The sequence below is a fragment of the Fusarium sambucinum genome, chromosome I, assembly GCF_050947815.1.
Source record: "Fusarium sambucinum isolate potato_lamoka chromosome I, whole genome shotgun sequence".
Classification (NCBI taxonomy): domain Eukaryota; kingdom Fungi; phylum Ascomycota; class Sordariomycetes; order Hypocreales; family Nectriaceae; genus Fusarium; species Fusarium sambucinum.
The window spans coordinates 8770009-8783512 of NC_139294.1; the positions used below are offsets into that span (position 1 = coordinate 8770009).

Below are 13504 nucleotides of genomic sequence, written 5' to 3' on the forward strand. Positions count from 1 at the left end.
TGGCGGGCTTGTCCCTGTACTGGCTTCCCGTTGTGGTAACTGTGCCTTTTTTCCTATTTCTGTTCCTGACAGCTGGCAACCTGTTCCTCTCGTTGTCTTCCTTTTTGAACGGCGGGGTCACGTTGCGTTACATTGACCTCAGCTTCAGGTGCGATGCTGCAAGTAATAACTTGCACTCTTTGCCTTGGCTGCTGTCTACAAAGCAAGCATCCCTGATTAATAGCAAGGGGCTGATATATTGCTTGATTCACTGACGGGACGGTCGGTCCCTTGTTTTGATAATCCGCCTAACATTAAGAGTACAGTAGTGGCTTCTAGACTAAGAAACTAGACTGGGTACATGTCTATGATCTTCTCGTGGACCGTGGTTAGGTCCCAAGCTGTTGGCTTCCCTTAAGTCCGAGAGCCAAATCTGGCCCGGGCGCTGGCCAGCAAGGCGATCGGATCACTCAACTAACGTAGGTCATTTATGATGATGATTGCAGTTGGACTGTGCTGGCCGAAGGATCATACTCTCTAATGCTACAGTCCATCAGATAAAAAAAAAATGTTTATTAGGTAGTTTGAACAACAGCTGAAAGATAGTTTCGTCCATGCCCACCGAAACAGGTACAGTAGTGTAATTAGACAGTTCATCAGTGGGATAATACTTACTGTCTCTACTCGGCTTGCACGGTGTTTGGTGGGAGGACAGGGAATGAATGTCATTGACGGGTGGAAACCCTGTCGTCTATCGTTTCGTGATAGGTGGGTGCAAGATATGCCGTCCGCTTAGACGAAGTGCACATACGTACCATCGACGCCTCGATTTACAAATTTGCGGGCCGTAATTTCAATCTGCAGTGATTGTTTTGCACTTTCTTACATATTAATTAGACTTTGCCTTTTCATCTCATCTACTAGTGAAAAATGATGCTGTACAATGATGTTGCAATGTCTGAAACTGTTGTGGCTGATGTTGTTGTTACTGTTTACCCCAAAACAACTCAAACCTATAACAACATCCATAACTGCCTATAACAAAACATTCTTATTAACTACGTATTAACCACCCGTCGGTTTCAAAATACTCTATCATACTAACTAAACCTCGCCGATTTCCTTAGCTGCCGCCGTGCCCCAGGCCAGGCCCTACAGTAGGTCGGCTCCAGCTCCAAGATACTGTACATGCCAGGGTTCAGGGATCCCCCTTGAAACCTGCTAGTGTACTGGCGTAATTTCAACCCGGACCAAGACTCAGTATCAGGGACTTTAGTCCAAAAAAGATAGACGTTTGCGAAATCCGTGGAGCGCCATCTCGTGATTGGTCAGTCAAGTTAACCTCACCTTTCTAAAACATGGATTTTGACACAAAATGTTTTTTCCCCTACGTAACTCGATCTCTTCTCAGTCTAACAAATCTGTTCAAAACATGAACAAGGTTGTTCTTAAATGGGAACAGAACTTCCCGTGTCGGATCCCAGCCCAGGGAAAGAAACAAGCTGAGTTTTGCCTCATAACAGAAACATTTATTCCTCAGGCCAGGTCAGGGACGAAGAGCTGCCATCAACTAGACCAGGAAACACTCGGCCGGAAGATGAAAGTCGGTATCCCACAGTTCTTTTTCTCGTACCCATTCTTTGATCGTCGCTTTCTCCTCCACAGCTGCGGGAATTCTGCAGTTACGGTTGCAATACGGATTACTACTGCGGGATCTAAAGGTTCTTCATCTGCCTATTCTTAGTCACTCGGGAACCCCAGTCCAGTCAGATGTACAACTATTGCCTATCATAGTTACATGAGAACATGATCACTACCTCGAGCGGTGAACCGGCCCTGCGTAGCGAGCGAGGTGGTGTTGTTGTAGCAGTCGATCTTCCCTTGTCAACCCTAAAAGATCCTCCGCCTCCATCGCCCCATGCATATTGACAATCCTGATTAATGAAAGTGTGCACCACGAACTGACTAGAGCCCGATGCATAATGCGTTGCACGGTAGCATTGGATAATAAGCACAGTAGTATAAAGATCTGACACACGTACATATCTCTCATCAGATTCGTCTAAACATGTGTGGTGCGCTAAGTGCCAAAACCTCAGTCTTGTTCTGAATGCCTTCAGGTTTTTCCTCTTCTGATATGATGCATACGTCTGACATGTTGGCATCGAGAGAGAAACACTTTCGACAGCTCGGATCGAAACATTTCCGGTAACCGGCTGCTACTCTGACACTCTGCCGAGCCTGACAGGAGAACCCTTATGAAGCCGGATGGTGGTGGTTCCTGTGTGAGGTGTGCTCTGAAGCAGCGATCAAACACTGTACAGATCCGAAACTCCAAGATCTCAGATTTCCAAGATGTGTTTTTCGATAGGCTCAGTTTCAAAACTTTGCTTAAGCTTGACACTCTACATTTATAGCTTTAATATTATATGTTTTATATGTCTCATGATCAACTACCTTTCTTTGTCTAGTTTATGTCACCATATTAAGCATTGCCTAGATTACATCTCTCTATTTAAGCACTTGTCTGAGCGTCAGATGCGTTGCCCAGTCGCAACATTTTCAGATGTGGAACTTACCTCGGCATCGTTTCACCAGTCTGTGCATCTTGCTGGTCCAAGCTGTTTATTAGTATCCCGTCATGGGGGCTAGGGCTTCAGGTGGGAGAAACATGTTCTCGAACATTGCTGTTCTGGCAGGGGGTGTGCGAATGTGGTGAGTAAAGTGCAGCTATCGTGAGCCTCTCCAGTTTTCCAGAGGACACAGCACGGGCAAGACGGCCGGGGATATAAATTCCGTAGCGGTAGTACGTATGTACGCAGCCTTGTACTTGTACAGGGTTCTTTTTCTAGTGATAATTTCGTTCGGGTTTTACATTCATTAATGGTGTTGGCGTAAAAAAGTCAAACTTCCCGAAGCCAAGTGATGGTGTTGTAAGTGAGCGATTGACTTCCTCACCGACATGTTCATCTCATGTCTGTAATACTCCGTTAATGCCTCAGTATGTTTACAGCTCATGACCTGCAGACAGGGCAGGGCTGTGCTCTCGTTTCAATATTCACCGTTATATAAGGTTGTAGCTTGAAACGTGACCGCAATGTTTGGGATTTTCGCATCACCAAGTTTCCCAAAGTTGCGCTGCTCTGCCCTACCCAGCCGCCCATGGCTGTGTCAACAAGGGTAGACAATCGCTTGGCCCTACGGCTCGAGAGACGTCCGAGTCTTTAAGCAGCGCTCTTTGCAACCGGCGTGGTTTCATGAGCGGCCTACAAGGGGTCGAGGTTTCGAAACGATGTAGTAGTATGTTGGAAGTGGTTAAAGCACCGATGGGATATGTAAGTGCAGTCCAGTCCAGTTCTCGGTGAGAACAGTATAGTCTGTATCTTGGCCGCATGCAACTCTCCGTATCGTATAGTGAGCGAGTGACTGACAATTTCCAACCTGATGCTCTGGACTTCGGAATCTATTTCCCCGGTATATTAAGGCTTGTGGACTTGTCATGTTTCGTTCCGATGGGGGAGAGTGCCCCGTGCTTTGTGCTTATTGACGTGGGCTGTCAGACCATGCGGATGACAAGCGTGTTTCGTAGTGGGGATCGGCAATGCACCATTTTGATAGTAGGCTAAGACAAGGTTCAGTCAGTCAGGATTGGACTCTTTTATCGAGGTTCCTACAGTGCCGGATCTTCGCTACCATGATCAGAACGAGGTTTAACCGCTGCACACCTACGCCAATATGAAGTTTCCTGATTCGTCCCATGGTAGACTAGTTTATGCCTAGGTATGTGGACAGCATTTAGCCGTTGAACAAGGTCTGATGGTGGTCAGCAAGTTACCCTATACTACTCTATTCACAGAAAGGTTCTTCAAGATAGGAGTGGATGTATTCTTGTCAAAAGGAAGTGTTGAGTTTGGCTTTGTAGTGATTATATAATCTTCTATCCTGTTCCATAAACTGTACAAAATATATATATTCTCGGAAATTTAGCCGTGTAGGGGAACTATGTACCACTTTTGCAATTTGGTGGAGGTGGGCGTTGAATAGTGTTAGAGTGGTATTTTCAGATTTGATACGCAAACAAGTGAAAAGTTTCGTACTACATCCCAGGAATACTATGCCACTCATATATTGGACCATATCCAAAACATTTGCCTTCCGTACGAGAAATCGACCATCCGACCCCGGATCCGACGAGGGAGGGACTTACGAGGTACACCGGTCAAATGTCACGATCTTAGCTCGAGACCGCGACCAGATTGCCGGGTGTACGGATACCCCATTGTGTACAGTACAGTACTTCACGGTGGTAGAGTGGAGAATTGGGGAGATCCATCACAATGAGCGATGCGGCTCTGAGGCCAGCCATGCGGGAAAAAAAAAAGGCACGTACCGCAAGATAGAGGACAGCGTCGTAACTAACGTTGCATACAAATGTACTGTCGTTAAGCTTGTCTGTCAAATTCACCTATCATGTATGTAGTAGGTTTTCATGGTCTCCTACATGTGATGTGACGTTGGGAGTTTATGAGGGAACTCTCAGAAGCGGGGACAACTTTGCCATTTTCCGGTGTATGAATACGCCGAATGACCGGAATAAACGTTTCGAGGCGATAAAATTGATAGGAAGATGAACGGAATATCCCACACCGCGACTGTAGGCCCAAGAGGGAGCCAATGTTGATCGTATTGCCCTGCCGGTAAACGTCAATAATAAGCATGCCATGCAACAACACGTCGTGGCAAGTTATCAAACTATGATAAAGACCTTGCATAAAAAGTATACCCAAACCACAAACGATTGCCAGATATCAGATAAGTCCACAGGATGGAAGATCGAACAGACAAGGATTCATCCATTGCCTGACGTCTTTAAATACATATCGTGAGATTGTGCGAATAAGCGATATTGTTCTGTTCAGCAAGGTCGAGCCGAAAGAAATGACTCATCAAAAAGAAGACATGGGGGGCTGGAGTGGCTGAGACCTGGCAAAGCTGAGAGAGATGAGAGCTGAGGGAGGAATCGAGATCTCATGATATCAACGAGATATGGTAATTCTTGTGTTGAATGACTGATCCTCTGATAAACCTTGGTAAACGAGGCTTGATGTTTGATCAGAGGGTGGCTTGGCAACCAGCTCGTCGACCAAACAAAGCTCCATCTCATCATTAACGAGCGGGGACTTGGAGCACGTACCTCTTTAGTACTTGTTTTCTCATTGTTTCCTCGCCAAATATGTACATCATACGACGATATGCGCACTGTAACTTCGCATATCTATTGCGTGACAGGCTACAGTATGAGATGGCTTGTTCTCAAGAACCCACTACCATGGCGGACACGCAGCCCCCCGCTTTTAACAACATGGGTTGGTAGCTTTCAGTCGCGCCTGCCCATCTCCTCTCGCCCATTCCATTCTCCCCTTTCCACCACAGAAAAAAAAAAGGGTAACTACGACCACCTTTCCCCTCCTCAGGTCCCAGCGACTTCCAAGGTCCTGTCCGAGTTACTTTGTCTCGAGGTACCATCCATCGTCGCTCTTCCCCAGACCTTCCCTTCCTCTTTTGCCAATCCACCTTCAACCCTTTCGATCTGACGGGAACGGATTCGAGTGAGGTATCTATTGTACATCCCTCTTACAAGGACTACAGCTCCAGATTCAGTTACAATCACCCCTTCGTCCTCAAACTTGTCTAGCAGTGGATCCACTGTGTATCTGCATCTGCATCTCATTCATCCGGATCTGACCTTGTTCAACTGTGATCGACTACGACAAGCAAAAAAAAAAAAAAGGCAGTTACCAAGAGCTTCGTCCACGCACCAGCTTGTGTCGTCACTGTCGCCTACCAGACGAGACGCGCATTTGCATACTCCCCCTGCGGATCTCTTATTGACTGGAGTAAGTATCTTATTCTATACTTCATATTCAGAGCAATTTGCATTTATTACCTGCATTTCGTCTTCACTTCATGATCCCCCTCTTCAATTTACCGGTACGGTTTCTTTTGCCATGTTTTTGGGTGTGCGCCTCGTACGTTCCGTCGTTGCCGAGTTGAGATAAGGTACCCAAGTTTCAACAAACTCAATCACTCATCCACGCATCATTATATCCGTCGTTCTGTTGTTTTATACCATTACAGCCTTACATGATCTATCTAAAACTTTGCTACCTCTTACACGCGGCCGCGCCTTATCACACATACACGCTACGCGTATACACTTTGTCTGGTTAATTGCCCTTTGTCTGGCTTGTCATAACCCCAGCACCAATCCCTTTTCACATCAAAGTCTCTCCAGCCACCCGAAAAAGAACGGGGAACCTAAATATTCACTGTATTTGCCTCGGCCGCTACACCAACGCTGTAATGCATATGACTTGCACGTTGGTACAGAGACCTCGAAAGGCATGACGTTTACTGAGACTTCAATTTTTTCTCTTTCTTTTCGTCTATCAAGCCCTACTAACCACGAAAGTTAACGACCAGATAAGAAAAAGAATAAGAATAAGAATAAAGATCCAAAGTAGAAGCACCGCGACTACTTGGTACTTACGTGGAGACTGAAAAAAAAAGACGGCATTTCACCCTATCTTATCCTGAAAATTTACCAACCAGAACACGAGGTTGGGTTTCCCCTACGCCCTAGCTCCCCTCCCCAGCAGAGAACATCTCGAATACTTCCAGACACACTCACACATCTCTTGTGTGTATTTGTCTTGTAGCAGTTTGTTACGCGAAACGGTACTTGTTGCTGTTCCACCTCTCTGTCATCAGCACCTACTCTGCCTACAGCCATTGTCAAATTCTTGCCCGTGAGTAAATGCCATTTCATTTTTTTTACATCATTATTATTGGATTTGCAAAGTCCAAGCTTCAGTCTCTGGAGAACCTCTCGCGTCTTGCGCCGTCGCGTCTCGTCTTGCGCCTTAGTGCCCACGAACTACTACCGTTCCGCAACAGACTAGAAAGCCGATACTGTACGGGCAGATCTTAGTATGGTACATCGCACCATCTGTGCAAGGCCGGAGTTGTTTGCTCATGGTTTTTGAGGTCCTGATGTTGATAATGATACAACTCATCTCAGCTCAGCTCAGACCCTGGTCGCGTCGCCCTCAGCTTGCGCGTATTGCAGACCCACCTTGGTACTGTCGACTTACCAGTCAGCATTATCAAAAGTCTTATTGTATTGCAATACTGTCGCGTCAGCGTCTCACGACTTGGATATAATGTTGCTTTCTTTATTAAGAATCTTGAGTGCTAATACTAGTGTCGCATTAGATCATGCAGCAGTGGCAAGTCGGGCCCGTCCCGGAGTATGTTTACTCCAACTCAACTCATCAACCAAATGAGATGCAGTAAGTATTTGCCCTTGAATGACTTGCTTTGTACCTATGATCTTTGGGCTCCCTTTACCTGCCACACGGCGAAACTCTTCGCATTCTGTGTCGCTCGAGCATCATTGTCCTGGCACGGCCCATGGCTTTCGTCTTCAATGGTGTCTTGCGACCTCACTTAATACCCTTCCAAACACCTATAATTGTTCACCCGCCAAACTGCAGCTACACACAGGCTTCTTGCTCACACGGAAATGACGTGAACGCTTGCAGTTTTGTGGAAGTATTCAATAGCACACCCAGTCATATCGCTAGTAGGGTCCCATAATGAGGCAACACTGCTAACCAGCACGCCTCGATAGCAACCCTCACCAGTACCAAACAGACATGGCCCGTCGTAATGACCAGCATCAATTTCAGCAGTACGCTCCTCAGCCTAATATGGCACCGCAGCAACAGCAGCCCCCCCAGCAGCAACAACATCACCCAGCACCTGTTCAACCTCCCATGAATGTCCCTCAGCAACCCCCTAATGGTACAGCGCCGCCTCAGCAAACGCCTACGCCTACACCGGCTCCGGCAGGTCGGCAGCGAAAGCGGCCAGCACCTTCCGCTGCTCCTCCTCCGGCCACAGTTGCCGCCCCTGCACCTGTCACTCCCTCCCAAGTTCAGCCAACTGTGGCAGCTCCGCCTGCACCTCAGGCAGTGATCTCCCAACCTCCGCCTCAAGCTCCTACAGATGATGCGAATGCACAAGCTATTGCACCTCCACCGGCAAAGAAGAGCCGGACTAACACCCCCTGGACACCACAAGAAGAGCTTCGCCTGAAGCAGATGCGAGATGCTGGCAACAGCTGGGCAGAAATCGCCAAAGTGAGTATTGTATACTGATTCATATGAGTTGTATACTAACTTACGATTAGACTTTCCCCACCCGCACGGAAGGATCCGTCAAGAAACATTGGTACAAGGTATGTTCTATCGTACTGTTTATGTAAATAAGTTCAAGTAGCTAACCGAGATCAGGACATGCATTATGCAGAGTTTGCAGAGGACGAGGTAACCACCGTTCGCCCCGAATACTGAGCAACCAAGCTGACCTCCCCCTCATCAGAGTCAAGCGTTGTTGAACGCAATCAAGGAGTACGAGAACAACAAGTGGAAGGTGATTGGGCAGAAAGTCGGAAAGCCTGCCAAGGTATGAACACTGACCCCAAAAGCAGCATGAGACATGGAAAGCTAATAGTCAAAACAGGCTTGCGAGCAGTACGCCAAGGAACATTTCCCGGGTATGGCTACAAAGTTTCGTCTGTGATTTGAGGGACTCATTTAGGCTGACATAAACAGATCTGTTTAACAGTTCCAAAAGGTAGAACCGCCCAAAGCGTTGTCGGGCACAAGATTCACAACCCCACAACGCTGCAACTGATTCGTGACCCGATGCAACACCTGTAGCAAAGGGAAAAGGAAAACAACAAAACTTTGATAAAAATCAGCAGTGGCGCCTGCATAGGATACACCCGGGAAACTGTTTAATGTTTGTTAATTATGGACTTCTTTCTCAACCATTCATGAGACATGGCAGAGAGCTTTGTTACCACTCTTTCGGACTGGATATGGTTAGGATCAGGATATGGCGCGGAAAGGAGGGGAAAATGGAAGAACAGGTGCAGAAGGATATGAAGCTGCATTGGTGTAATGGTGATAGATGAAGGATGTCTGAGGAAGATGAAGCCGTTTCTAGACGGGGAGTGGTGAAGATGACGGCTTTCTGGTTGTTTTCTCTTCTCTTCTCTTTTCCTCTTTTTCTTTCTTATCCTGGTGAGAGGAGGAGACTGTTCGTTTTAGGTCTGATTACTTATACCCCAATGCCTGGAGTTGATTCCTTGCGCACAAAGTTTGTCTTTGGAGTGATGTGTGTGTGAGATTCGGTTTTTTACTGGTGAGGGACATGTCTATTGCCCGATCAGCTTGGTTGGTCAATTCCTCTACGTAGTCTCTGTATCGGTGGCAATCAATCTTGATCACCAAGTAGATAGACAAACGAGGAAGGTCAATAGCTGCTGGATCCTGGTGATGTGTGTTTGGCAGGCCTGCAGGTTCGACCAGGATTCATGATATCCATGACATGACATGTCTTTACTCTTCCCTGCCAGGGTGTTGCATGGGATGGGTTATTGGGTACCTGTCAGGTGTAGTTTGTGGCGGCGGGAGAGGCAGTGCTGTGTAACAGAAGGACGAGATGTGAGAGGTAGAAGCAAAAACGGCGATGCATGATGGCGTCGAAGATCAATGGAAGATTATAAGACGTCGATTTATTACAGTTTTACTAGTGACAGTACCTACAATGCAAGCCAACGTACCTACAGGCAGTATTATACATGGGTACAACGTAGTGCTGTATCCAGCAATGTGAGGAAAACTGGACCGGAATGAAGGGGGCGCGGTACGTATTGTGATGAGCAGGGATGTGTTTTCTGACCTGAAGTCTGGGGCGATGGTTCGTTTTCACATTTACTGTTGTTGAACTGTTCTCTAGAGTCGATAGAGTGGTATCGTAGTACGGCGGTAAACGGGCGATCAGGTCAAACTCAATCGTTTTGGTTGAACTTTGTTGACGAGAGAGAATGTAAGGTACGGATTTTGCATGCTGAGAACCAGCGCGAGGCAAGGGAGAATGCTGTGTGCTGTGTGCTGTGTCGGCTCTTAAATGAAAGATTTAAAGCATAGCATATCCTCAATTGCATGAATCTGCTTCGATTAAGTCTGTTTGTTCACCTGTATCTCAACACGAAGTGCATCTACAGGGCATCGGGGGAGGTGACCTAGAAGGTAACATCGCCTGTTGACATGGAGGAAATCAGGGGCCATGTTGGGGAGTTAGGCCAGGCTAGGCTAGGTCGAGGGTCTCAGGCGCGTGATGGCAGAAGGAACCGATCACCAAATTTGGGTATTAGTGAGTCATGATTGGTCGGGTATAGTGTCTTATCTCTAGAATGGTTTAGTGTGTTAGTGCATCTAAACGAAAATGGTGTTGCTTGTGTCTTGTGTCTGTGTCTGGAGTCTCGGCACGAGAAGACGAGGTCCGCATTGCCAGTGTTAGAGCCGACCTGAAAAGTGCGGTTCGTTTCTTTCTTTAATCCCTCCTACCTACTCCTCCTTCCCCGGATTTCTCTCTCTTACGTCTCCGTCTGTGTGCGTGTGTAGATACGACTCGACTCGTCTTTTCTTTCTTGCTGTTCTGTCTGCTACCTAATCCCATCCCATCCTTTACCATCTTTTTCTGCTTGGAGAAAAATATAGTATCGGTGGCATTCATCAATCGTTTTTTTTTCAATCATATTCATTCGTTGTCACACAGAAAACGAGTTTAGTTCCACTATCGATCCATCACAGATCCCGAGAAGCGCGCGACAATTTCTTCAACCCAACAATCGTTTTCCGTATTCCTTCTGCTCTCGTTGAGAAGGACGTTGGAAAGAATTCAAGGGAGGAAAAAGAAAGTGTTGTGTTCAGGGGATAAGGACGCGCAAATCACTCGGCGGCCCGCATTCCAGCATCCTTTTTTCCCGATCGATAGAATATCAGCAAATTCGAGCTTCGTCAAAGCACGCACCTTAATCAACAAAATAAACCCAAGTCGTTCGCTTGCTGGGTTTGTTTTGACTGTCGTTTTCTCTGTCGAAATAGCAGTCATTACAATAACAACTTTAATTCAACACCTCAACCCGACCTGTCGATCAATACCGAATCTTTAATTGGGAGGCGCTTTCGTATCAACGCCTCTTCGACCGAACTACATCAGCATACCTGTTTCTAGTCGACTATTTACTTCTTATTCATAATGTTGCGATCGCTCGTTGTCGCTGCCCTTTTGGGCGCTAGCTCTGTCGCTGCTGTCAAGTGCACGCGCGACAGTCACTGTCCTGAGGATTCTCCTTGCTGCTCCAGTATGTCGCCTCTGCAGGCTCTCACGTCTCTATATATCTAACATGTCACAGCCTACGGTGAATGCGGTGTTGGTGCCTACTGCCTTGGTGGTTGCGATCCAACAATGTCCTTCTCTCTTGACTCTTGTGTCCCTGCTCCCGTCTGCCAGGATCGGAAGATGAAGATGAACTCTCTTGATAGGATTGTCGATATCGGCAAATATCTGGGCGACTCTGACAAGGCCGACTGGGTTGCGCAGGGTGAGCCTGTTGTCTTCAAGGACAACGTTCTTCTTACCATGCCCAAGGACAGTGTCGGCACTCTCCTGTCTTCCACTGTCTACATGTGGTATGGCAATGTCAAGGCTCGCTTCAAGACTAGTCGTGGCGCTGGTGTCATTACTGCCTTCATTCTTTTCTCTGATGTAAAGGACGAGATCGACTACGAATTTGTCGGTACTGAGCTCGGCGATGCACAGACAAATTACTATTTTCAGGGAATCACCAACTGTAAGTCGCTTTCAAGGTTGCACAACAAGGTAGCCCCTTGTTTGTGGTACAGCGTGAAATACTCACGTGATCGATTTGTTTGAAATGCATGGCTAACAATTGTTAGACGAGAACTCAGAAAACATTACGCTCTCTGACACCTTTGCCAACTACCATGACTACGAAATCCGATGGACTCCCGACAAGATCGAGTGGTGGGTCGATGGCAAGATGGGTCGAAGCCTGGACAAGAAAGATACCTGGAACGACACCTCCAAGAACTTCATGTTCCCCCAGACTCCTTCTCGAGTCCAGCTCTCCCTCTGGCCCGGTGGCAAGGAGGGTAACGCAGAGGGTACCGTGTCCTGGGCGGGTGGACCTATCGATTGGGACCATCCTGATATTCAGAAGAGCGGCTACTACTATTCCGCGTTCTCTGACGTCGAGATTGAGTGCTTCAACGCCAAGTCTGCTCCTGGTACCAACTCTGGAAAGAGTTACTGGTACAACAACGAGGTCGCTACCAACGACACAATTGTCGATGGTGATAAGAGACACACTATTGCTTCTCTGATGGCCACTGGTGAGGATATGGACAAGGGAAAGAAGAAAGAAGAGAAGAAGAAGGAAGATAAGAGTAAGGACGACGACAAAGACAAGGATGATAAGGACAAGGACAAGGACAAGGACGATAATGAAGACGACGACGACGAGCCTGCTACAATTCCTGGTGGCTCTAACGGTGCCCCCACGAATGACCATAGCGACGGAGACGATAGCAGCAGTGGCTCAGGCTCAAGCTCAGGCAGCGCCCCCAAGGGTAACCCTGAGGGCACAGATGACACTGAGCCCGCTGACACCACCAACTGTGATACTAGCAGCTTCAACCAAGAATGCGGCAAGTCAGGCTCTAGTAAGAGCAGCTCCGAGGATGGCGGTTCCAACGCTGGGTCAAGGAATGGCGCGAGTGCGTTGGCCATCATCATTGCAGGCGGAGCCCTGTTCTGGCTGTAATCAACATATTCGTCTGAGTGTTCCGTCCTGCGATTCCTTTCCATCGAGTCCTCTCTCACCGCTCTTTATTATATATCATCTCACTGCGCTTTCCCTTCTGTCTAGCACATTTGTTCATGGTGGTTGGCTGTTTGAGACTTTTTGTATGTAATCTCTTTCTCTTCTTCTTTCTCGAGTGTATATTTTCGATAGTAGAGGGATGATAATGGTGAATGGGTTTTGCATGGAAATGAATCTTGTTCTCTTAAATTTTTTTTTTCAAAAAAAAAAGAAAAAAGAAAAAAAAAACTGGGTGGTTTTGTATGAAATGCATATGTGATGGGAGGATGGTTTGCTATACATGGTGAATCATGTGGTCTTGGATGTTGTTGGTTATGTGTCAGCTATGGATCTATGTTTGTGATTGAGTACTCGGTCAGACTTTGTTGGCCGTCATGGCATGATGAGAGCATCCGTGTTGAGATGACAGGTGACTCAAATCTCACGTTTGTCATGTGGTGGGACCAGAAGGATCGTTGTTTACATGAAGGCCCGTCCTTGTCGTTTCTTTGTCTTGACTCGAGAAAAGCTATGGTCAGTGTACAAACCAGTTCAATCGTCGGCCTTTTGCAGGCGGGCAAGTATTTCAGCCCTATCTACTGTGTATCTACTGTCCTTCCTATCCAGAACATATCATCAGCAGATAGACTATCAGTCATACAAAAATCAATAAAAAAGCCTCAAAGACATGGGTTCAGGTGCGTTTGCCAAAGTTCTAATCCA

At 47.0% G+C, this 13504-nt stretch overlaps 2 protein-coding genes across 2 annotated transcripts; both read left to right on the forward strand.

Moving 5' to 3' along the window:
- Nucleotides 1–7697: 7697 nt before the first annotated feature.
- Nucleotides 7698–8625, forward strand: FSST1_005607 (SANT/Myb-like DNA-binding domain-containing protein; the record flags this gene model as incomplete). Its single annotated transcript, XM_083231900.1, has 5 exons — nt 7698–8183; nt 8234–8281; nt 8337–8369; nt 8425–8508; nt 8566–8625. 5 exons carry the CDS (start codon nt 7698–7700, stop codon nt 8623–8625), a joined length of 711 nt encoding a protein of 236 aa, XP_083089037.1.
- A 2529-nt stretch (nt 8626–11154) lies between these two features.
- On the forward strand, nt 11155–12742 carry FSST1_005608 (concanavalin A-like lectin/glucanase domain-containing protein; the record flags this gene model as incomplete). The annotated part of the gene is made up of 3 exons (XM_083231901.1): nt 11155–11260; nt 11312–11749; nt 11856–12742. The coding sequence occupies 3 exons, from the start codon at nt 11155–11157 to the stop codon at nt 12740–12742; spliced, it is 1431 nt and encodes a 476-aa protein (XP_083089038.1).
- Between the last annotated feature and the right edge of the window lie 762 nt (nt 12743–13504).